At 41.6% G+C, this 23,091-nt stretch overlaps 1 protein-coding gene across 2 annotated transcripts in view; it reads left to right on the forward strand.

Annotated features, from left to right (window-relative positions):
• Nucleotides 1–581: 581 nt before the first annotated feature.
• The window catches only part of gys2 (glycogen synthase 2), an 81,508-nt gene continuing 58,998 nt past the window's right edge, over nucleotides 582–23,091 (forward strand). The window contains exons 1-4 of one of the 2 annotated variants that reach the window (XM_073066122.1): nucleotides 582–878; nucleotides 11,845–12,026; nucleotides 16,480–16,671; nucleotides 17,723–17,908. In XM_073066122.1, coding sequence (XP_072922223.1) covers nucleotides 758–878; nucleotides 11,845–12,026; nucleotides 16,480–16,671; nucleotides 17,723–17,908 — 681 coding nt within the window. In that variant the 5' untranslated portion in view covers nucleotides 582–757. Of the gene's footprint in view, nucleotides 879–1,193; nucleotides 1,446–11,844; nucleotides 12,027–16,479; nucleotides 16,672–17,722; nucleotides 17,909–23,091 lie in introns of those variants that run through there. The other variant, XM_073066123.1, reaches the window with a different exon arrangement.

Below are 23,091 nucleotides of genomic sequence, written 5' to 3' on the forward strand. Positions count from 1 at the left end.
CCCAAACACGGACTACTAGATAGTTTAATTAATCTATTACATGTACTGTTTTCCCATCAGTGAAGGTTAATGGCAGAAAGGAATCAAAGGGGAATTGATTGGCAGCTGTGAGGGCGAATGAGTTGCTGGACTGCAGGGAAAAAGGAGGGGAAGTGTTTAATAACATTACTTTGGGAACTTATTACGGAGCCTACTGTCATTATAAGAGCTAAATAAAAACACCATTGTTTTTCTTTCTCTACTGAAGGAAACGGCACGTGCAACAATAAAGCACGTAGAGTCAATAATTTACGTTATTTCTGGGCATATGGCGATGTGCATCTGCGGATTTAAAATATTCGGTTGATGGATTCGTTAATTATTTAAATTAAACGCAAATAAAAGTTAGAGTTTAGAATGACTCACTCGATTACTTCTTTTTTGCATGCAACAAATTGAAGCTAAATTCACTATCGATATTTGAACACCTTATTAGCCAAGAAATAACGGAGTGGAATTGACCTAAATTAAAAGTCAGTGGGGAAGTTTGTGTTGCTTCCGGGGTATGGGCTGGACACCGGGACAATCACGTGACACAGGCATATCCCAACTGTTCTGAATTTTTCCTCAGCCAGGACCCTTCCTCCAATCAGTTGTCCGACTTTGGAGGAAAACTTTTTCCCTACCCAGTCATTGAAATCCTAGTGCGGAGTCACAAGGAGCGACGAGCAATAGAGGCCAATTCTGCACACGTTTGATCACAAGGAATTTCTCCAAAATGCCTCGGGGCAGGTCACTTTCAGTGACTTCTTTAAGTGGCCTTCCCGACTGGGAGGATGAGAATTTACCCGTGGAAGATCTAATGCTCTTTGAGGTGTCTTGGGAAGTCACTAACAAAGGTGAGTAGTCGGTTTCAGCCGCAGAATTCCCCCCTCCCCCGAAGACATTGGCATCATCCCACTCCCCAGTGTCCTTAGACCGATTAAAGTTTAATAATTTCCCGCCGGGTGTTTGCGATAATTTAATCTGAAAATTACCCATATCAAATAATTGACTTAAGATTGTCCATTTTTAATAGCGAAATGCTGATATGTTAACCTTTAATTTCCCTGTCAGGCTGTGTGTTATCGACCCTCCAAACCTTTGACCCTTACTCGTTGTTCATTAACTTTAAGCCAGTTGACGTTAGGAAATGCCTGTGTGTGTGGCGGGGAGGGAGGACTGTTTGGATGTCCAGGTGCAAAGTTGTGCGGTGCAGAATTTGGCTTTTCGCTTAAGCAACCCAGTAAGGCTGACATAGGAGCTGGAGCCCGTCACGTGCTGGGTTGGGTTCGGAGTCAGGTTTTAATCATATAAGTCAGGGCGCAAAGAAATTCCTTGTTGGTGTGAAGCTCAAGAGTTAAAAGACGATAATGGAAAAGGTAGCGTTACCGGGTTGAGAACGTGACAGCGTTGCCTGGAAGGAGGTGAGTGGGTTATGTGTTGGGATAACTACTGTTTTGAATATTATGGTTAAGTCAAGAAAGGAGCTCCAATTATCATATGGTCTGTATAATAAAGGCCATTTAATTACCTAATGAAATAGCTCCTCAGAGCTATTAATGTTTTGAGAATTCTAAATGATCAGGTGTGCACACTTTTAAGGTATAGTGGAGAGTATCCTGACTAGGAAACAGTGTCATGGCCTGGTATGGAAACACCAACGCTCAAGAATGGAAAAGCAGTGGATTCAGCCCAGTTGATCGCAGAAAAAGCCTTCCCCACCATTTTCTTGCAGGCAGGCTTTGTTCTACTGTGAATGCCTGCAAGAAAAAAATCTTAGGGTAGTATACAGTGATGTGTATGTATGTTGATAATAAATTTATTCAAATTTTGGACATACTGTATATAAAGAGACAGCACTATATTCAGCCTTCAAAATATAGTTAACAGTCAAATATAACTCTGCCATGGATGGTCCCAAGCTTAGTTGCGAAAGGAGGGTTGGGCATAGGGCTAGCAACCCCATCCTGTAAAAACTAAGTTCTGCAGAAACTCCAAAGAACTCAGCCCTGGGAGAGGAAGGATCTTAGAAGATGGGCTGCACTGGTACATCTGAGGACAATTTGATAGACTGGCCAAGAAAGAGGATTCTGGTGAGTTGTTGTTGATGGCTTATGCCCCAGTAGAGGTGATGGGCTAAGAAGAACAGTCACTAATGGGCTTATTAGAATTAAGCTCATCTTTAGTCATTATACAATGTTATGATATTTGTAGTTTACTTCCAAATTTGGGGCCACTTTTCACCCTGCTAATGGTGTGGTAAATAATAGGAGATCTGAGGTAAATGTAAATCAATTTTCCCATGATACTCAGCACAGTATATCACAGTAAGGAATCTGTGGCTGTTTGTAGTAATTACATTAAAGATGTGCTGAAAATGCATGGTTCAGAAGGTAGTTTTGAATTGAGTGGTAAAGCAGGCTGCTGGCCTGGAGATGTGACAGCCCAGAAGCATATGGGTAAAGTAGAGCAAAGAACAATCGATTAGCAAAGACTAATAGATTGTGTTTGATCCAAAAATCAGTGGGCAGTAAAATGTACTGTTTAAGACCTATATAACCTGTTTTTCTTGTTCCTCAGTGATACTGTTCCAGTCGTCTAACCTAGAAGATCAATAATTAAGTTGAATTGAACCAGGGAGCCAGTAATTAGTGTTTTTGAATCAGAATTTCAGCCCACTGTTCGAGAGCTGTGGAGCTCAGGGCTGAGGGGAAGACATGAACTCGAGATTCTGCAGATGCTGGAAATCCAGAGTAACATTAAAAAAAAAAGCTAGAGGAATGCAGCAGGTCAGGCAGTATCTATGGTTCCATTCCGACTTCCCTTTTAATCTTCCTCTTTTCCTCAACTGCCTGTCACCTACCTTGGGAGTCCGTCCTCCTACCCTTTCTCCCATGGTCCATTCTCCTCTTAAATTCCTACAGTCCTTTACATCGTCCACCTATCACCACCCAACTTCTCATTTTATTGTCCCTCTCTCAACCACTACTTCCCCCTCACCTATCACCTTCCAGCTGGTACTCCTTCTCCTCGCCCACCAACTTATTCTGGCTTCTTCCTCCTTCATTTCCAGTCTCAGTCTGAACTGTCAATTCTTTACTCCTCTCCATAGGTGCTGGCTGACCTGCTGAATACCCCCAACATTTTGTGTGAGGAGAACACTTGCTGTTGTCTTTTTTTTTTAAAAAGGTTTTCATTATGAGCTGAGCCAGGGTATTGTTAGCAACTGGAGCAGAACGTTGGGGACTAACTGGGATTGAAGTGCAGGGGCAGCTGAAAAGTGAGGGAACTAAGGTCAGTAACATGAATTTCTGATCTTGATCCAGAAAGTGTAATTGATTTATTGTTACATGTACTGAATAAGGTTTAAGAAAACATTTTGCTTGCCATCTGCACAGATTGTTCAAAAATATAAGTACACCGAGTTAATACAAAAGGATAATAAATGGTACAATGCAGAGTATAGTGTTTTGGGTAAAGAGAAAGTGTTGTGCAAGACATATGCAATTTTGAGAGGACTAGAACATAAAAGCAAGAATATAATCTGAAACTTTATATGGCATTTGGAGTATTGTGAGCAGCTTTAGACACCTTATTCAAGAAAGGATGTGCTGGCATTGGAATGGTCCCAAGGAAGTTCACAGGATGATACAGGGAATGAAAGGGTTCATATGAGAAGCATTTGGTGGCTCTGGACCTGTACTCACTAGAGATTAGAAGAATGAGGAGGGTAGCTCATTGAAACATATCAAATATTAAAAGCCCAGGCAGTGTGGATGTGCAGAGTATGTTTCCAGTGGTGGGGTAGTCTAGCGCCAGAAGGCACAGCCTTTAGAACAGAGATGAGGAGGAATTTCTTTAGGCAAAGTATAGTGAATTTGTGAGATTCATTGCCACAAATGGCTGTGGATGCCAAGTAAGTGTGTATATTTGAAGTGCTGGTTGATAGGTTCTTGATGAGTAAGGGTGGCAAAGGTTACAGGAAGAAAGCAGGAGACTGGGACTGAAAGGGATAATAGATCAGTCATGATGGAATACTGGAGCAGATTTGATGGGCTGTATGGCCTAATTCTGCCTCTATAATCTTGAGGTAGACATTAAGGTGCAAGCACCATGATGAGGTAGATTGAGATTTAGTTCAACTTTATCGTTCAGGAAGATCATTTGAGAGTCTTGTAACAGTGAGATAGAAGCCTGGTGCAGGTAAGGATGAGCATTCCATTATGATATCATGTCTTTATAATTGGAGCCATTACTGCAGTACCATCTATTTTGATTTTCCATATGAAAACTGGGAGGAGACATGGGGAGCAAGTTAATTTGATTCAACAGATATGATGTGGGTTGGAAATCGTTCAGCATTTAGCCAGAGTGTAAGTTAACAATTCTTGAATTAAGGGACATAAAGAGGGTAGCAGTGCACAATTAGTTTTTATATTTTGGTAACATACTTCTGTTTTATGTAGATAGAGGGCACCAAACTGCTACAATTAGTTAATTGTTATTCCTGGATAGAATTTGTGGTGCAAAAGATTTCTATATCAATGTCCTGTTTATTAGAGTTAACACTTTTTTGTAAAATCAAGTAAATTGGGTAAGAATTGGAAATGTTAAGACTGGGTCAAAATTGCTTTTTTGGTGATGAAAGTAAACTGAAAGATTAAAATATTTGTAAATAATAAAATACCATTAAGTGAAGCTACTGCTCTACATCTTGAGAGCAATGTCCCACAACTTTGCAGGCCAGATCCAGACTGAAGTGCTGGATGTCTGAAAATGTGGCTCAAGAAGAGCATTTTATGGGTGATGGGGATGAGGATGGGCAGATGCCATGATGTTGGGGATGTAAAGAGATAGGATACAATGACACAAATAACTCTCAGAATGGGTGGGATAGCAGTGAAGGGTGTTGCTGGAGAAGGGGAAAGCTAGATGCATTGTGGGAGATGATGTGAACCAGACCGTAGGAAGCTCTGAAGTTAATAGTGTAAGTTGCCCCCTTGTGTTAGAGAATGGTGGAAGAATTGGGTGGGAATTAATTGATAGGTGAAATAGGATGGGATACAGGAAAATAGAGGAAGTGGGACAAATGACATGATTTGCTGTGCTTGCAGCCAGGAAAGATTCGAATGAGCTGAATAACTTGCTGTGGTGCAGTCATTACATAAATTGCGGGATCACAAGGAGCCAATGGTCTTTGAAGACTCACTAAAATGATCAAGATCCCACCGCGTCTGTATAAGTAGTTTGGAAGCCATTGGAAGAAAATGTGTCTTGTCACACTGTTTTCAGAGTTCTGTTAATGTAGTCAGAGTTGAAAATCTTGGTAAAGGATAAGATGTGAGTGAAAGTGAAACATTTGCAGTTGAGCATACACTTAATGAGTTTTATTGAAATTGAGTATTGTTGATATTTGCAGGAAATGGCTTTGACTTTATCAGAGATTTATCGTGATTTGTGGCTGGGAGAGATTTGTCTTGAAAGTATATATGTCACCATATCAGATTCAGTTTCTTGCAGGCATTCACAGTAGAACAAAGAAACACAATAGACTGAATGAAAAACTACCCACAAGGACTGACACATAATTAATGTGCAAAAGAAACCAAACTGCAAATACAAAAAAAAAGTTAATAAATAATGCTGAGAACATGAGTGGAAAGTAAGTGCATAGGTTGTGGAATCGGTTCAGTGTTGAGCTGCGTGGTTAAGAAGCTGGATGGTTGATAATTCGGTGGTGTGGGACCTCCTTTCAGATGGCAGCAATGAGAATAGTGCATGTCCTGTATGGTGGTGGTCCTTGATGAATGCTTTTAAGTGCAATTGTTGATTTGTCCTTTCTGGTCAACTGCTAGATTAGTATGAACAACATGTCAAAGAAACATGAGCCACATTTGGTCTGAACGTATACTTCTGAGGTTGTCAAATAGAAGCCGTTCAGTTTGATATAGAACCACCAAATGACATTGACTGTATCCAATAGGCACAACTAATAGCTCATCAGCTGTTGATATAATCACCACTAGTTGATTTGTAAATGCAGACAGCCTCGAATGTTGTATGTTCATGATCTTAAAGATTAGCTTTATTGGTCGCATGTAAATCACAGCATTGAAACAGAGTAAATGCATTATTTGCGTCAACAACTAACGGTCTGAGGATATGCTGGGGGTAGCACACAAGTGAGCCATGCTTCCAGTGCCAATGCAGAATGCCCATAACTTGGCAACCCTAACCTGTGTGTCTTTAGAATGTCAGAGGGAACCAGAGCACCAGGAGGAAATTCGTGTGGTACACTGATGATAGATCAATGCATAGGCATGTTGAGTCTGCACCAGCTTTCCAGCATGGCTGAATTATTATCCCTCTCAACCCCATTCTCCTGCTTTCTCCCCATAACCTTTTGAAGCCCTTACTATCAAGAACCTATTAACCTCCAACTTAAATGTATCCAATGACTTGGTCTCGTCAGTCGTCTGTGGCGATGAATTCCGCAGATTTATCACTCTCTGGCTGAAGAAATTCCTCATTATCTCTGTTCTAAAAGGACATCCTTCTATACTGAGGCTGTGCCCTCTGGTCCTAGACTCCCTCACTATAGGAAACAACCTCTCCACATCCATTCTGTCTAGGCCTTTCAAATGTTTCTCATATTAACCCTTTCATTCCTGGGGTCATTCCCGTGAACCTCCTTTAGACACTCTCGAATTCCTTGGATAGGGTTCCCTAAGCTGCTCTCATACTCCATGTGCAGTCTCACCAATGTCATATAAAGCCTCAGCATTACATTCTCATTTTTGTATTCTAGTCCTCTCAATGAATGCCAATATTGCATTTGCCTTCCTTACCACTGAGTCAAACTGCAATTAACCTTCTTTAAGGAATCCTGCATGAGGACTTTCAATTCCCTTTGCACCTCTCATTTCTGAATTTCTCCCCATTCAGAAAGTAGTGTACACTTTATACCTTCTACTAAACTGCATGACCATACACTTCCCTACATTATATTCCATCTGCCACTTCCTTGCCCATTCTCCCAATCTGTCCAAGTCTCTCTGCAGACTCCCTGCTTCCTCAACACTATCTGCCCCTCCATCAATCTTTGTATTTTCTGCAACCTTGGCCACAAAGCTATCAATACCATCATCTTAAATCATTGGCATATATACAGTGGTATGCGTCTGCAATGTGAAAAGAATAGGTCCCAAAACTGACCCCTGTGGAACACAAGTCACCTGCAGCTAACCAGAAAAGGCTCCCTTTATTCCAAGTCTTTGTCTCCTACCAGTCAACCAATTACCTGTCCATGCTAGTACCTTTCCTGTAATATCATGGGCTCTTATTTAGTAGTTTCATTTGTGGCACTTTGTCAGAGGCCTTCTAAAAATCCAAGTAAACAACATCCTCCTTTGTCCATCCTGTCTGTTATTTCCTCAAGTATTTCGAACAGATTGGTCAGGCAAGATTTCTCCTTTTTTAAAAAAAAATGCTGACTTTGGCATTTTTAATGATATGCCTTCAAGTACCTTGAAACCTTATCTTTGATAATGGATTCAACTTCTTTCTAATCACTGAAGTCAGGCTAGCTGGTCTATAATGTCCTTTTTTTTTTTTTTGGGCCTCCCTTCCTCAAATTTAAAAAATTCGAAGTACATTTATTATCAAAGTCCTGTCCCAAGCCTTTGTGGCTGATCAGGCTGGTGCTTATGCAGGTTTCTGTGGCGTGAAGCCACTGAGAGTACAAGACTCCCCCCAGATATGCCAGTCTATCACGAGACATTTATTATCAAAGAATGGATAAATCATCTGACCTTGAGACTTGTTTGCTTACTGGTAGCCACATAGCAAGAAACCCGAAAGAACCCAATTAAAGAAAGAAAAAAAATGTAAGTAAAAGAGTAAAAGCTGACATGCAAGAGAAAGATTGCAAAAAATCAAAAATCTTGATTGTTGTTGAAGTGAACAACAACAATCTGAACCAAAAATTCACTCCTCAGATCCAAAGCCTGGAGTAGGCCCAAAACCTTACGTATCAGTTTATCATACTAGCAGGCACGGAACACTGCAGCTGGGCAGTCTTCATTGCCTCAGTGCCATGGGGATGGAGCAAAATTGGCTCTTGACCTGATGAACACCTTGTCGTTCCAGTCTACCTGGGCTGGCATTGAAATTGAACAAACGATAGAACAGCAAAGGCTCAGGCACCCTGGTGAGAGGAGTAAACATTGTGAGAGTAAGCCAAATCTGCTGCCACCTCCATTCTGGGCTAGCATTTAAATTGTCTGAACAGCGGATCGTATCTTGCATTAGGACCCACAAGCTGCAGAAGGCTCCGGGCCTAGACCACACTGCCCAGCAACTCACTCTGGATCCTGAATTCATCACACAGCCCAAAGCCGCTCTCAAGGTCTTCAAATCAGCTCAGTGCCCAGAGCGATCCAACCTGTCACCTAGGTCAGTTGTACGGGCACCAAGACTCCTCTGCCTGGGCCCCGACTTCTCCTTTTGGCACCCAAAGTGATCCATCCTCATTCCTGGACCAGCTGTATGGGCATTGGAGCACCATCTGCAACGATTCTGCAACACACTATCTCAGCTCATCGCCTGAACTCACCTTAACATCACTCGTCACTTCACTGTTTGCGGTGATAATTTAACACAGTTTCCCTCAGAAATGTATTTTTAGTGATGTTTTTAGTCAGATTTCTTAGCTTCTTGACTACCAGAAAGCTTTCACACATGTTCAGTAGCGCCATTTTAACCGGAAGACTTAATTCTGAAGAGTGGATATGCAATTTTCCAGTCCTGTGGGATCATTCTGTAATCTAGTGATTCTTGAAATATCACCACTAATGCCTCCACAATCTCTTCAGCGACCTCTGAAGAGGTGGGAATTGAACACCATTTGCTGGTGCTATAAATTGTTACACTATCTGCTGTTAGACTGTCAAATGTAGATATTCCAATAAAAGGAAACACTTTTTCATTGAAAAGAATGACATTAGTAAGATTGTGCAGCAGATGGGATGCCTCTGTGGGAAAGGGGTAAATTCTTCCTAATTCTCAGAACCAGCAGCAAAGCTTTACAATTTCATTCAGAAAGTGAAGTTTGAACCCTTACTGGGCAGTTCAGTCCAATTGGCTGATACCCATCCAGTCCCTTTTGGGTATTGAATTACCCCTGCCCCTTTGCACCACTGTTTGTTATGCAGTCCTGCTGCCTGTAAAGAGATAGTACGTTCTCCCTGTGACCGCGTGGGTTTCCACTGGGCGCTGTGGATTCCTCCCACAGTCCAAAGTCCTACCAGGTGGTAGGTTAATTGATCATTGTAAATTGTCCTGTGATTAGGCTAGGATTAAATCGAGGGATTACTGGGCTATGTGACTCAAGGCCAGAAAGGCCTATTCACTGCTGTGTCTCAATGAATAAATTACAGATTTGCGGGGAGGGGTTCAATTCCCACTGCTGATTGCAAGGAGTTTGTACATTCTCCTCATGACTGTGTTGGTATTCTCTGGGTGCTCCAGTTTCCTCGCTTTTTATCCTTTAATAAAAGAACCTAAGAAACTGTAGTCCAATCAGTTGCTTAAACCTGCTCTGCTATTCAACAAGGTCTAATAACACATGGCTTCAGATCGTGTTCAGCTTAGATCCAAGGGTTAAGGTACAGTGAAAATGACTGCTCTTGATATCAGGATGCTCTTTGAGTTTGGCCTCAGAAAAACTGTACATACTTTAGTCAATCACCCCTTCTGGGGCATAGGCTACCAGCAACAGCTCGCCAGAGTCCCCTGTCCTGGGCCAATCTTTCAAATTGTCCCTAAGTGTAGTGTCTTGAAGATCTTTCTCCTTGAAATGGTGTCTTTGGAGCATCTGCTAGCATTTCTGTAGTACTGGGTCACTAGGCATTTGTGTAATGAGGTTGCGAGCCCCGTGCCCAATCCTCCTCTTTTCATAGCCAGGTTTGGGTCTGTGCTTGGTGGAGTTTCAAAGAATTGTTGGTACAGAAATGGTTGGGAACAGAATTCATTCATACTTTTTTTTTTAGAAGGTTCATGGTTGTTGGAACTCCATCACTTTAGCACAAAGGTATGGCCACAATTTGCTCCATGGGCAGTATATATCGCTTCAATGATGGAGAAACAACAGACTACAGATGCTGGAATCTGGCGCAACAAACAGTGCTAGAGGATCTTAGTGGATCAAGCAGCATCTGTGGGAGGAAAGGAATGCTGAATGTCAATGGAGTGGTCAAGAAATGGCAACAAGAGGTTACTAGATACCCTCTTCTTGCGGGTAGTCATTGGCTGGAATTTCTGTGGCCCAAGTGGCACATGACTCTTCTCGGGTCACGTCTGGAGTGCGCCCAAGCTGTGCTACAAGCAGGCACAGATGGCTTCACTTGCTGGGGAGTTGTAAACGGAATGGAATGCTGTGCACAACACCACTTCTGACATCCTACTGGAACAGAGGTTGTCAGTGAAGTGACTCTAGCTGGAGGAACAGCATCTTGCAATTCCCCCTGGGTAGTCTACAACCGAATGGCACAAATATTGAGTTTCCCCCCCAATTTTAAGGAACCCCTCCAGTGGATTGGTTTCCACCCTCATACCGACCCCCCCCATAATCTCTGGATCTCCCATTTTGTAACCTTTCCCCTCACGTCACCACCAGTCCTCCCTTCACCCATCTTTGTCTCCTCTTCCTCTTGGTTCCATCCACCCATTTCACACAGTTCACCAACAGGTTCCCCCTCCCACCCCACCCCACTCCATCATATCACCTCTATGTTTATGGTTTCAACTGCTAGTCACCTCTCCCCTAATCGCTCACCGTATCTCAGATTCCAGCACACTTAGCTCTTTAAGTTCCTGCTCCTCTCCTTCCGGCAGCAGTTGCCTGTTTTTACACTTCCCAGTTCCCCAGCCTTGGTCCATTATTGTTTTTCCAATCTTTATCTGCCTCTGTCTCTCATTCACCTGCCACAGACTCCTGTCTTCAGCACTGCTCCCCTCCCCTAATCAGCATAGCCTTGCCCACGCTCTCCTTGCTCTTCAGTCCACCAGTCACTGCTCCTCTTTATACTGGCCATTTCTCTTCTCCGCTAAAAGTCCTGGTTCAGGAGTCTTGTGCAGGAGTGCCAGTAAATAACCTGGTCATAACAAACTGTCTTGGCTTGGAGCATTAACAGTTCACTTCCCTCCAGAGATACTGCATGACCTGCTGAGGTCCTCTAGTATTTTATGTGTGTTCTTCCTGATTTCCAGCATCCACAGAATCTCTTGTGACTCCAGTGGACATGGCTGATGTATCTATTGCTGGTGGTGGAAAATGCCAGTTCATCTTTCTTCAACATCTCCATCACCAAGTCCCCAGTCACTTACACCATGGACCAGAAACTGGGATGGACCAGCAAAAATTATGTGGTTATAAGGGAAGGTCAGAGGCTGCTTATTCTGGGAGGTGACTCATCTCCTGATTACCCAAATTTTGTTGTCTACCCAGAAGGCAATGATCGCAGCCCATCCACCATTCTCTGCATATGCTCCTATCATTACTAGTGTACTCTGGTTTCACAGTGCATAGAGTATAAAATAGACTCCAAGGCCACTCTGACATTTTCCAAACCTGCGTTCTCTTCCCCAAGAAGGGAAAGATCATCCAAAGTCTGGGCATTCCCAAATGTTCCAGGAGGTGAAAATACCCCTACATTCCCAAATCCCAAAACAAACAAAATGAGGAGAAGCATTCTGATAGACATGAAATACATAATTGCTTTGCTGTTTAATGATGTGTTGCTTAGTTTTACATTTTTCTTTCAGTTGGTGGTATCTACACTGTAATACAAACAAAGGCCAAGATCACAGCAGATGAATGGGGAGAAAACTATGTGCTGATTGGTCCATATTATGAGCATAATGTGAAGACACAAGTGGAAGTGTTTGAACCAAATAACTACGCCATAAAGAAGACAATGGATTTCATGAGGTATCAGGGATTTCGGGTAAGCATTACCCTGGGTCTGAGGAAGCAGCTGGTTGGAAAATGGCTCCTGATATTTTATTACTGGTTCTTTGTGACAAAGCAATGCACACAATGCTGAGGAACTCAGAAGGTCAGGCACCACCTATGGAGAGGTATAAACAGTTGACGTTTTAGGCTGAAACTTTCCATCAAGACTGGAAAGGAAGGAGGAAGAAGCCAGAATAAGAAGGGGAAGGAGTGCAAGCTGGTAGGTGATAGGAAAATCCAGTTACAGGTGATGATGGGAAGCTGAGAGGTTATTGGAAAATCCAGTTACAGGTGATGGATGGGAAGCTGGGAGACGATAGGAAAATCCAGTTGTGGAGTGTGGTGGGATGCTGGGAGGTGATGGGAAAATCCAGTTGCGGGGGGGTGGTGGATGGGAAAGGTAGAGCTGAGAAAGGAATCTGATAGGAGAGGACAGTGGGCCATGGGGGGAGAAAGGGAAGGAGAGGCGTCTGTGGGAGGTGATGGGTGAATGGAAAAAAGAGGAAGAGGAAGGAGGAATTGCCAGAAATGAGAGAACTTTTGTTCATGCCATGAGTTTGGCGGCTTCCAGACAGAATGAGGTGATCCTCCAGCCTGGGACTGACCGCAGCATGGCAACAAAGGAGGCCGTGGACTGGCATGTCAGAATGGGGTTGGAAATAGAATTGTTTTATTCCTCTACCTAGATCCTGCCTGACCTGCTGAGTTCCTCCAGCATTTTGGTTATGTTGCTCTGGATTTCCCCCCTCTGCAGAACCGCTTGTGTTGTTTATTGGACATTTAGTCACGTAAGGTCAACACTGGTGGATATTGAGAAGCAAGACAAATCCAAGGAGTGCACTTTCTAAATCCAGAGTTTTATCCATGCCTGTTAGTGCTTCCATTTCCTTTAGCTATTGGGAGCATTGGTACAAGTCCTAAACAGCCACCTGCTGAAAGCAGGCTGTGGCTGCAATGTTAAATTTACAAGTCCACACTAATGAGGTGATTATGTTGCTGGTAATTCAGAGGCTTGGACTAAAGATCAAGGAATAGAAGTTTAATTCTTGCTACAGTATCTAAAGCAGGGTTTTTTTTAAATGCCATGGATCAATACTATTAAGGAACGGGTCCATGTTCCCCAGGTTGGGAACTCCTGATCTAGAGAAATTGTATCTGGAATAAACTTTGTTCCAGTTATACTTTACTGGATAGTTGTAAGTAAAAGCCTTTTGAGTTTACTAAGCAGCAGAATGCAGTGTTCTTGCATGAATAACCTATATATGACTCTAGCCCCTTGTGGCTGACACTTAGCTGCTGGTGAAAAGGATTAGCAGAGCAGTCAATTTTTGAACAATTATGAATGAGCAATAAATTCTGTCCTTCCTGGACGTATCAAAGTCTCGTGGATGCTTTAAACAAAAAAACTACTGACTTAATTTGCGTTTAGTTACTGAGATGTACTGACAAGCTATTAGTCAATACATATGGCCAAAAGGCAGTAATTCCATCTGAGCAAAGTAATTATATTCAGATGCTGGATAGAGATGAACTGTTGTGGTGTGTGGTCTTGTTCTTTGCCAAGTTTTGTGAAGTGAATGAATAATTATCCTTTCTATCCATGTGTTTGTGATAGCTACCATAATGGCATTAACTCTAAGAAGACAAACTCTGATGTAAGGGTAAACAATTTGCAGTGTGTTCAAGAAAAGATAGATGGGGGAGGAAACTAATTTACGAAAATAAAAACTATCAAAAAATGTCGGGAAATTGTTAGTGAGCCCTCCCCAAAGTAAAACAGATTTTTCAACCCTGTCATTCCCCAAATGTATCTTTTATTGCAGTGATGCTCTTTTTGAAATGTCAGCCCACTTTTGCACAGCAAGATCCCATAGACAGCCTTATAATGACCATGTGAAAATTTAATTTTCTAATATTTTAATTGAGTAAGAGATCTAAACCAGATCACCTAGAAATCAAAGCTACCTGAGAGCACATGGGCCGTGGATTACCCTCCAGTCTGAAAGATGGTATACTTCACCACCCACCCCAACACTGCACAATCCATCAACACTCCCCTAGTTTGTATGCAAGCTGCAAAGGACAGATGTGTTCTCAAACTACTTTGACTCTAGGCACTCTCTCAAATGAGTGTCTCATTAATAATTAAGTAGCAATATTTTAAGTCTTTTACCTTCACTCAATTTAATTTCAGTCTTAATGATGGCAGGAGTTATGAATCTTTTGGGGAGGAGTTCTTAAAATTGGTTTAATTTTTTTTGTCTTGAGCTATAAAGCATGGCCTTTCCATTACATTGGCTGGTTAATATGGTCCTGCTGGAAACCGTGCCCTAACTAGCTGCTCTCAGTCTGTGGAAAACGGAACAGTTGATGTCTCACATCAATGCAAAGGTAGAAATGAAACGTGTTAAGTTGCAGAGAAGTATCGAGATCAAAAGGAATGTGAGTATCTCAAGCAGTGGTTTGGTTAAAGGAGGGTGGGTGCTGGAAATCCACAAATGCAATCCATCTATCAGAAACTGGTGTAAAAGTTGCAGCTTGATTGAAGAACATCCTTTCCCAGAATGCAACAGTGACTCTGAGCTCCCAGTGGCCAATCGCATTACTTTGCTGTAGCACTCCTACTCTGATACCACAGCTTGTATCATTTGGTCTACCTTGGGGTTTATACTTTGTTTTCTCTACTCTTCTTCTCTCTCTGCAACTTAAATATTTACAACTTCTCCCAAATCTAATCATTAACACAATAGTAATGTTCTTCCTTCACAGATGCTGCCTAATCTATTGAATATTTCCATTATTCTCAATTCTTGTTCCTGATTTCAAAGTAAACTCGTTATCAAATTACATGTGCCACAGTATACTAGCCCCGAGATTCATTTTCTTGTGGGCGTTCATAGTAGAATCAAAGAAACACAGTGGAATCAATGAAAAACCATCACCCCTACTGCCGATAGCAGCTCCCTGGAGACCTCTGTCCTGGGCCAGTCTTTCAAGTCTTTCCTAGTGAAGCTTGTCTTGGTAATCATTCCTCTCCCAGAAATGAAGTCCTTGGAGGTTCTGTTCTTTCTGTAGCACTGGGATTTTACAGGATGGGGTTTGCTAGCCCCATGCCCAACTCTCCTTTGTTCACAACTGGATTTGGGACTGTCCATGGCAGTGTTCAATGAAAAATGACTCAAACTAAGATGGACAAATAACCAATGTGCAAAAGGCAATGAATTGTGAAAATCCAAAAAGAAAAAATAATTAATTTTGAGAACATCAGTTGCATAGTCCTTGAAAGTGAGAAATCAGTTCATTGTTGAGGTGAGTGGAGTTATCCATGCTAGTTGAGGGGTAATAATTGTTCCTGAACCTAGTGGTATGGGACCCAAGGCTTCTGTACTTCATTCCAAATGGCAGCAGTGAGAAGAGAGTATGCCCTGGGTGCCAGGGGTTCTTGATGATGGATGCTGCACTCTTGTGACAGCTGTCCTTGTAGATGTGCTCAGTGATGGGAGGGGTTTTCCTGTGATGACCTGGGCTGTATCCTCTGCTCTCCGTGGGATTTTCTGTTCAAGTGGCGTTGGTGCTTTCATGCAAGTGTTCAGCTTTTTTTCTTGGTTTTTATCATAGTAAGTGCAACAAATCAAGCATTTTTTAAAAAAAGTATCAGTGATCTATTGGGAGCATTACTAAACGATTAAAAAATTTAGAGCATCTCCTTTAAGGAATGGGGAAAATTGCTTTGTACAAGCAAGTGACATGAAAATGTTTGAATGTAGACAAGCGACAACTGTTGCTGGGATCTAGAACAAAAAAAATACCAGAATACTTGAAGTGGAGGATTGGGATGTAAAATTGTTATTTTTCTTATTTCTATGCTTAAATTTTTATATAATCACCTAATACATATAATTAGTGAATATTTCAGTATTTACGGTAGTTGCTTCTGTATTTTTCTAGAAGCAGCTTGGTTTTCTGTAGCAGATGATATGCCTCTTGAATATGGCTATTTCATAGGTTAATTTCTATCACCAGAATTTTGTAATCTCCAGTCTGAGTATGAGATGACCATAACTTATTTTTCTTTGCTCTTGTAACACTTAATAAAATGGCAATAAGCAACAAGTTTAATGCCTCATTCTTGAATTCTCCCCCCACCCCCCCAAAATAATTGTGGATTGTAGATGCATCAGGATGCAACAGAAGCATTTAACATTCAACAGAACCAAAGATGTGTCAATGTTTCAGGTCAAGAGAATGCATCAGGACCAGTTTGAGTGTAGGCAGATCCTGATGTGGATAAACACCAGCAGAGGTTGGTACTTTGATGGAAGCAGTTTTAGTAATATTTGACAAAAGTCAAGGATCAGATAACTTGAGTAAAAATGTTATTTTAATTAAAAACATGTTTCTAATCTGAATCACTCTCCTCTGATTCCTGCAATCTTTGTTTCCAGGTTTGTTTCGGCAGATGGTTGATCGAGGGTAACCCATGCGTACTGCTCTTTGACATTGGATCGGCAACATGGAACCTGGACAAATGGAAAGGAGAATTCTGGGATGCTTGCAACATTGGCATCCCACATTATGATGGCGAATCAAATGACGCTATAATTTTTGGATTTTTAACTGCCTTCTTTTTGAAAGAGGTATCTTGGCCTTGGTAACAGCTCTGGTTCACCTTCACCCACTCATCATTTTTCTGAAGCTGCTGTGATTTGTCCTTGGAGGCAAATTCTGGAAACTAATGTGTGTAATAGTATAATTGATGTAGGAGCATCTTCAAATGGGACTGTATCAGGGCATATTGTTCATGAACTGTGGTTGTTCTATTTCAAAGAGAAAAGATCTATTTCCCAAGGCCCGATGACCATGTGTTTTAAGGAGCTGGAGGAGTGTGGCAAGTGAACCTTGTTCTGATAAGATTGGAAGCCACCCAATGCCTAACAGATTGAAGTGTAAGCTATTAAAATAACACTTTACTGGCATAGGACAGGGGTGAATGAATGGAAATGAGGTTCAGGTCAGACAAAACCGAATGAATCAACTTGAACCTTCTGCTTTTTATGTCCAATTTCAATGTCAAGATCCAGTCCAAAGTATCTGAGCCCAACCTTGGCAGATGGGTTGCTGACATTTATTTTAATGCAAACAATATAGATTATAGCAAAATCTATTTGTATTAAGTATAGTTTCCTGGTTACACCATAGCCTGTGTTGGTTGATATTCAAACCCAACACAATAGGGGGGAAAAGTACGTAGTGGAGCTATGAATTTAGTCTTGAATTGGTAACAGATAAAGGCCTGGTAGGTATTTATAAATTACTTATTGTGATACATAATGAGGGCATTTGGCCCATTAGGTTTGTCAGAAGAGAAACCCCATCAGTCCTGTCTACCCTGGTGTGTGCCTCATTCATGTATAGGGATTCCCAGCCTTTCTTGTGCCATGGACCAATACCATTAAGCAAGGGGACTATGGATCCCAGATTGGGAACCCCTACTCATGTACAAATTCTACAAGCAACATCAAAGAAATGGAAAACATAGCGCTTTGTAAATTTATAAAGATCTCCACTCTTTTTGTTCTTAAGAAGAATCGTACCTGGACATATTGATGCATTTTTACCCACTGATTCTTGCTGAGTTGGTTTGTTTGTAATCAATCTAGTCACAGCTTGCATTTTTCATCATTTCAGCTTGCTGAACAATTCCATGACAAGCCCAACATCATTGCCCACTTTCACGAGTGGCAGGCGGGTGTTGGATTGATTCTGAGCAGAGTACAAAAGTATCCCATCGCAACAATCTTCACCACCCACGCCACATTGCTGGGCAGGTATTTGTGTGCTGGCAACACTGACTTTTACAACCAACTCGACAAGGTAAGCTTTTAATCGCCCGACCACTGTGACTTCACTGGATGTATATGGAAATTGGTTTACACTGTTGGGGATGTCTTTCACCTTTTGGCACTGCCTATATTTCTTGTCCTTTCAAAAATTGTATAATACTGTGCAAACATCTTGGGCACATGTATATCTAGGGAGCCTAAGATTTCCACCTTGTACTGTATTTGTCAACTTGGAGTGGAGTGAGTTTGTAAATCTGTAGGGAGAAAAGGATGAAGCTCCGTGGGTAGGGTGTGGGGCAGTTGGCAGAGAAGTGTTAGGGGCAGAGGGTGGTGTGGTTGCAGACGCATCCAACCCTGAGACACGAGGCAAGGTCCATTTGATTCCAAGCAAAAGGATATTGATGATTCCAAAATGTCTTGCTGGTGCTTCCTGCTCCCTCCCCTCTCCGTTCCCCTTTCCAACTCATGATTTCCCCTCTTCATGCCCCCTCCCCATTCTGAGACAAAATAGTCACATATCAGAATTGGGTGTATCATCGGCCACATTTTTCATGAATTTTGCATCAGCAGTACAGTGCAATACTTAAAATTACTACAGTACTGTGCAAAAGTCTCGGGCACCGTAGCTATATATACATGCCTAAGACTTTTGCACATACTGTATGTTTAGACACTGGTTTGTTATGCAAACTTTTGCTGAGAGTAGGGCTGTTGAATGATGTGCATGAGGCTGGAAGTGATGTGTCAACACACTCGTGTGTGTTTATGGAAAACCAATACACTGCTGAGAGCAAACTCGACATCCAAGCATAATGTTGGCTTAAGAGGTAGGATTATAGCACCATGCTGCAGCTTTTAATGAGTAAGGAAAATATTAGCCTGGAGGCAGGAATTATGATTAATTTGGCCTTTTAGCTGTAAAGGTTTGAGTACTTGGTGCTAACAATGATTTGTATATTTTGGGATCTGGGCATCACTAGCAAAGTCAGCTTTTATTGTCTGTCCTTAATTGTCCTGAACAGTGTGTATCTGTAACCATACTGGTCGGACTGTCTGTCCAAAGGGCATTAGTAAGTTTTAGGAAATTAGTAATTTCGCTCAGTGGCCATGTTATTACGTGCCACCTGTGTCTAGTGAAGTGGTCACTGAGTGCATGTACATGGTTGTCTGCTACTGTGGCCCTTCCACTGCAAGGTTTGACATGTTGCGCGTTCATACATGCTAACCTGCACACCACTATTTTAACCTAGTATGGTTTTGAGTTACTGTCACCTTCCTGTCAGCTTGAACCAGTCTGGCCTTTTACCTTTGACCTCTCTCATTAACGAGGCCATTTCACTCACAGAACTGCTACTCGCTGGATGTTCTTGGTTTTTGCATCATTCTCTGTAAGTGCTACAGACTGTGTTTAACTTTTTTAAAAAAAAGACAAAATCCCAGGAGATCAACAGTATGAGATACTCTACCCCATCCAACACCAATAATCAGGCCATGGTCAAAGTCACTTGGATCACATATCTTCCCCATTCTGATACTTGGTCTGAACAACTGAGTCTCTTGACCATGTCTGTGTGCTTTTATGCATTGAGTTGCTGCCACATGTTTGGCTGATTGGATACCAGCATTAATGAGCAGGTGTACCCAAAAAAAAGTGGCCACTGAGTGTAGATGGGTAGTTCTGAGTCATGCAGCATAGAAACAGGCCATTCAGCCCTCTGCACCCATTCATTTGCATTAATCCGACCTTTGGCACTTGGTCTCACCAATTCAAGTGTTTTTCTGGACACTTAATTCCTGTCAGTGACTCTGCTTCCACTACTCTCTCTAAAACACTGATGGGTCTCAGCCCAAAACGTTGATTGTTTATGCCTCTCCATAGATGTTGCTTGACTTGCTGAGTTCCTTCACCATTTTTGTGTATGTTGTCATTAATTGAGTTTAAATTTTGCATTTGCCCTGGTGGGATTTGAACCTGTTTCTCATTTCCCAGTGTGGTAAGTTAACTGCAGAACAAGCTTACCCACACCACGCAGGTGGACCTTGAAAGTTGTTGCATCACTGCTACCAGTGCTGCATGTGATGGACCTGTCAATTGTGCTTCTGCACCCTGTGGATGGTTGCTTGGCAACTGGAAATCCTCACAATTACATTCAAGGGTGTGGCTTTCCATGAGAATTCGTTCTAACAGTGAGATTTACAAGTTTAGAATGGACAGGTACGAAGGTGATGCATGAGGGATGTTAATTATTTCAGCTAGTGAACACACCCCCATCCCTGCATGGTAGGCTACTGTAAATGGATTCTTGATTGTCAGCAGTACAGATTTGCTGAGCTGAAGGGCTTTTATTCTAGTCTGTATGACTCTAACTCTATGCTGGAGGAACTTGTTCTTCGTTTTCACTTTTCTGAGCACACAAATGGGTTCCCTGTTTCCTCATAGCATAGATAATGGTGTGGTATTGTTTGCTGCAAATTGCTTTGTGCTGTGACCATCTGTAGTCAGCTGATGCCTTCCATTAGTGATGTATTATATTGACCGATTGGCCAGCCAAGTGAGTGAGCATGACTGCCTTCACCATTGTCTAGAATTCAATCCGTTTGCTTTCAAATGCAAGGTTAAATATATTCCCTTTCTTATGACCTGTGCCCTAAGATTTGCCAGGTTCTCCTTCCTGTCCTTCTGTATTACTGCTGCGATGCCTCTCTGACAAGAGGTCCCTACTTCTGTCCAGCCTGACAGCTCAAAACTTGCCCATTTAGGACATTCTTCAGCCATCAAGAGCACTAATATAGCCTAGGAAAATAATATGATGGTTTCTGATATTAATTTTGAGACTGATCATGCAATAAATTGATGCCATGATACAGGGACTGGCATGTTCTGAGGTTATAGTGGGAGATATTTGAAGTGATCTTCAGTGCAATAGTAACATCGCTGGAGAACAAAGTCCTCCCCATAACAGTATCAACTTATTTTAATACATTATTAATACAAACCTGGAAAATTATCACTTTTCCTTAAAATACCAGTAAATTTAAACTTGTTTATCTTTCTTCTCCATATCAATATTTTTGCATTATTGTTGTATTTCAATTTGCTATTGAGTCCCAACTGGGTTTCTTAAGGATTGAAAGCATTCCTTGAGGGTTTGAATGCTCTTTTTTAAAAATACATTATTTATCTACATTTTTTAAATATATGTCAACTTGCTATCTCTGTAACTTGAAAGAAATTGCCAGTCACTAATCAATCGAGTGTTAACTCATTTAACCTCGACTGCCTAGGTCCAACATCACAGGAAGTTTATAAACACAAGAGATTCTGCAGATTCTGGAAATCCAGAACAACACACAAAATGCTGGAGGAACTCAGGAAGTCGAGTAGCATCTATTGGGGAGGGGGGGGGGGGGGTAGATAACGACTGTCTCAGGCTGAGACGCTTCATCAGGACCTAATGAGGGGTTTTGGACCAAAACATCGACATTTATGCCCCTCCATAAATGCTGCAGCACTCACAAGAGATTTGCTTATTGTTGCTGATATTGGTTGGAAGTGGGTGTGTTAAAAATGTACTTGAAATTATAAAGCTGCATAATTTAGATTGGTGACTTGTACAATGTGCAAAGAGTTATTTATTGTTTTATCAAACATGGGACTGAATAGTTTCTACACTAAGCTAAATATGTTTGTTACCTGGTGCTGATGAGCACTGAAGTGTTTTATTTTTTAAAAAAAAGAAAGTTTGTTAGGATGGATGTAGAGAAATATCCTTTTGAGTTTTAAAAAGAGATTTGTTAGGATCGATGTGGAGAACGTAATTTCTTTGAGTAAATCAAAGTTCAAAGTACATATGTCACCATATACTGTACTAGGCTGAGATTCACTTTCTTGCGGGCATTCCTTGTAACTGCAAAGAAACGGGAGTCTATGAAAAACTGCACACAACAAAGATGGACAAATAACCAATGTGCAAAAGATAGCCTGCAAATATAAAAAAGGATTTAAAAAACAATAATGATGAGTAAGTAATAAATACTGAACATGAGTTGTAGAGTCTTTGAGAGTAAATCCATAGATTGTGGAATTATTTTAGTGTTGGTGTGAGTGGGCTGTTTCCTCCAGTTCAAGAGTTTGCTGGGTGAGGAGGAATGAGTGTTCCTGAGCCTGCTGGTGTGGGAACTGTAGCTCCTTCCTGATGGCAGAAGGGAGAAAAGAGCATGGCCCGGATGGTGGGGTTCCTTAATAGATGCAGCATTCCTTTCAGATGTACACTGGAGGGGATGGCTTTGCCCATGATCGACTGGGCTGTATCCAATACTTTCTGTAGGATTTTTCTATTCAAGGGAAAATGTTTCCGTACCACACTATAATGCAACCAGTCAGTATACTCTCTAACGTGCATCAATAGAAATTTATCAAAGATTTTGATGTGCCGAATCTGTGCAAACTTCTAAGAAAGTAGAGGCTATGTTGTGCGTTCTCTGTAATAGCAGTCATGTGCTGAACCCAGGACAAATCTTCTGAAATGATGAGAATTTAAAGTTGTTTACCCTCTCCACCCCTAATGAGGACCTCCAGTTTTTTCCTCCTGTAGTCAATAAGCAGCTCTTTGGGTTTGCTGACATTGAGTGAGAGGTTGTTTTTGTAGCACCGTTCAGCCAGATTTTCAGTCTCCCTTCTATATGCTGTTTGAGTTGGCCAACGACAATGGTTTTGCCAGCTAACTTGGAGCTGTACTTGGTCTCAGTCATAAGTATAAAGTGAGTAGAGCAGGTACCTTTTAGTGTACCTGTGTTAATGGTGATTTTAGAGATGTTTTTGCTGACTGGGGTTTGCAAGTGAGAAAATCGAGGATTCAGTTGTTTAAGGATATATTGAGGCCTAGGTCTTAGAACTTATTGATTAGTTTTGAGGGAATGGTATCGCTTAATATAGAACTATAGTCAATGAAGAGCATCCTGATGTATGCATCTCCACTATCCAAATGTTCCAGGTTGAGTGAAGAGCTAATGAATTGGCGTTTGCTGTGCACCTGCTGTGATAGGCAAATTGGAGTGTATCCAAGTCACTCCTCAGGCAGGAGTTGGCATGTTTCATCCCTAACCCCTCGAAAAACTTTACCACAAGGGAGTTATCAAGGTCAAGGGAATATAACCATAGAATTGGAGTGAACATTAGAAATTACTTTTCATGAAGTACAATATATACAACTT

Source organism: Hemitrygon akajei, chromosome 14, assembly GCF_048418815.1.
Source record: "Hemitrygon akajei chromosome 14, sHemAka1.3, whole genome shotgun sequence".
NCBI lineage: Eukaryota > Metazoa > Chordata > Chondrichthyes > Myliobatiformes > Dasyatidae > Hemitrygon > Hemitrygon akajei.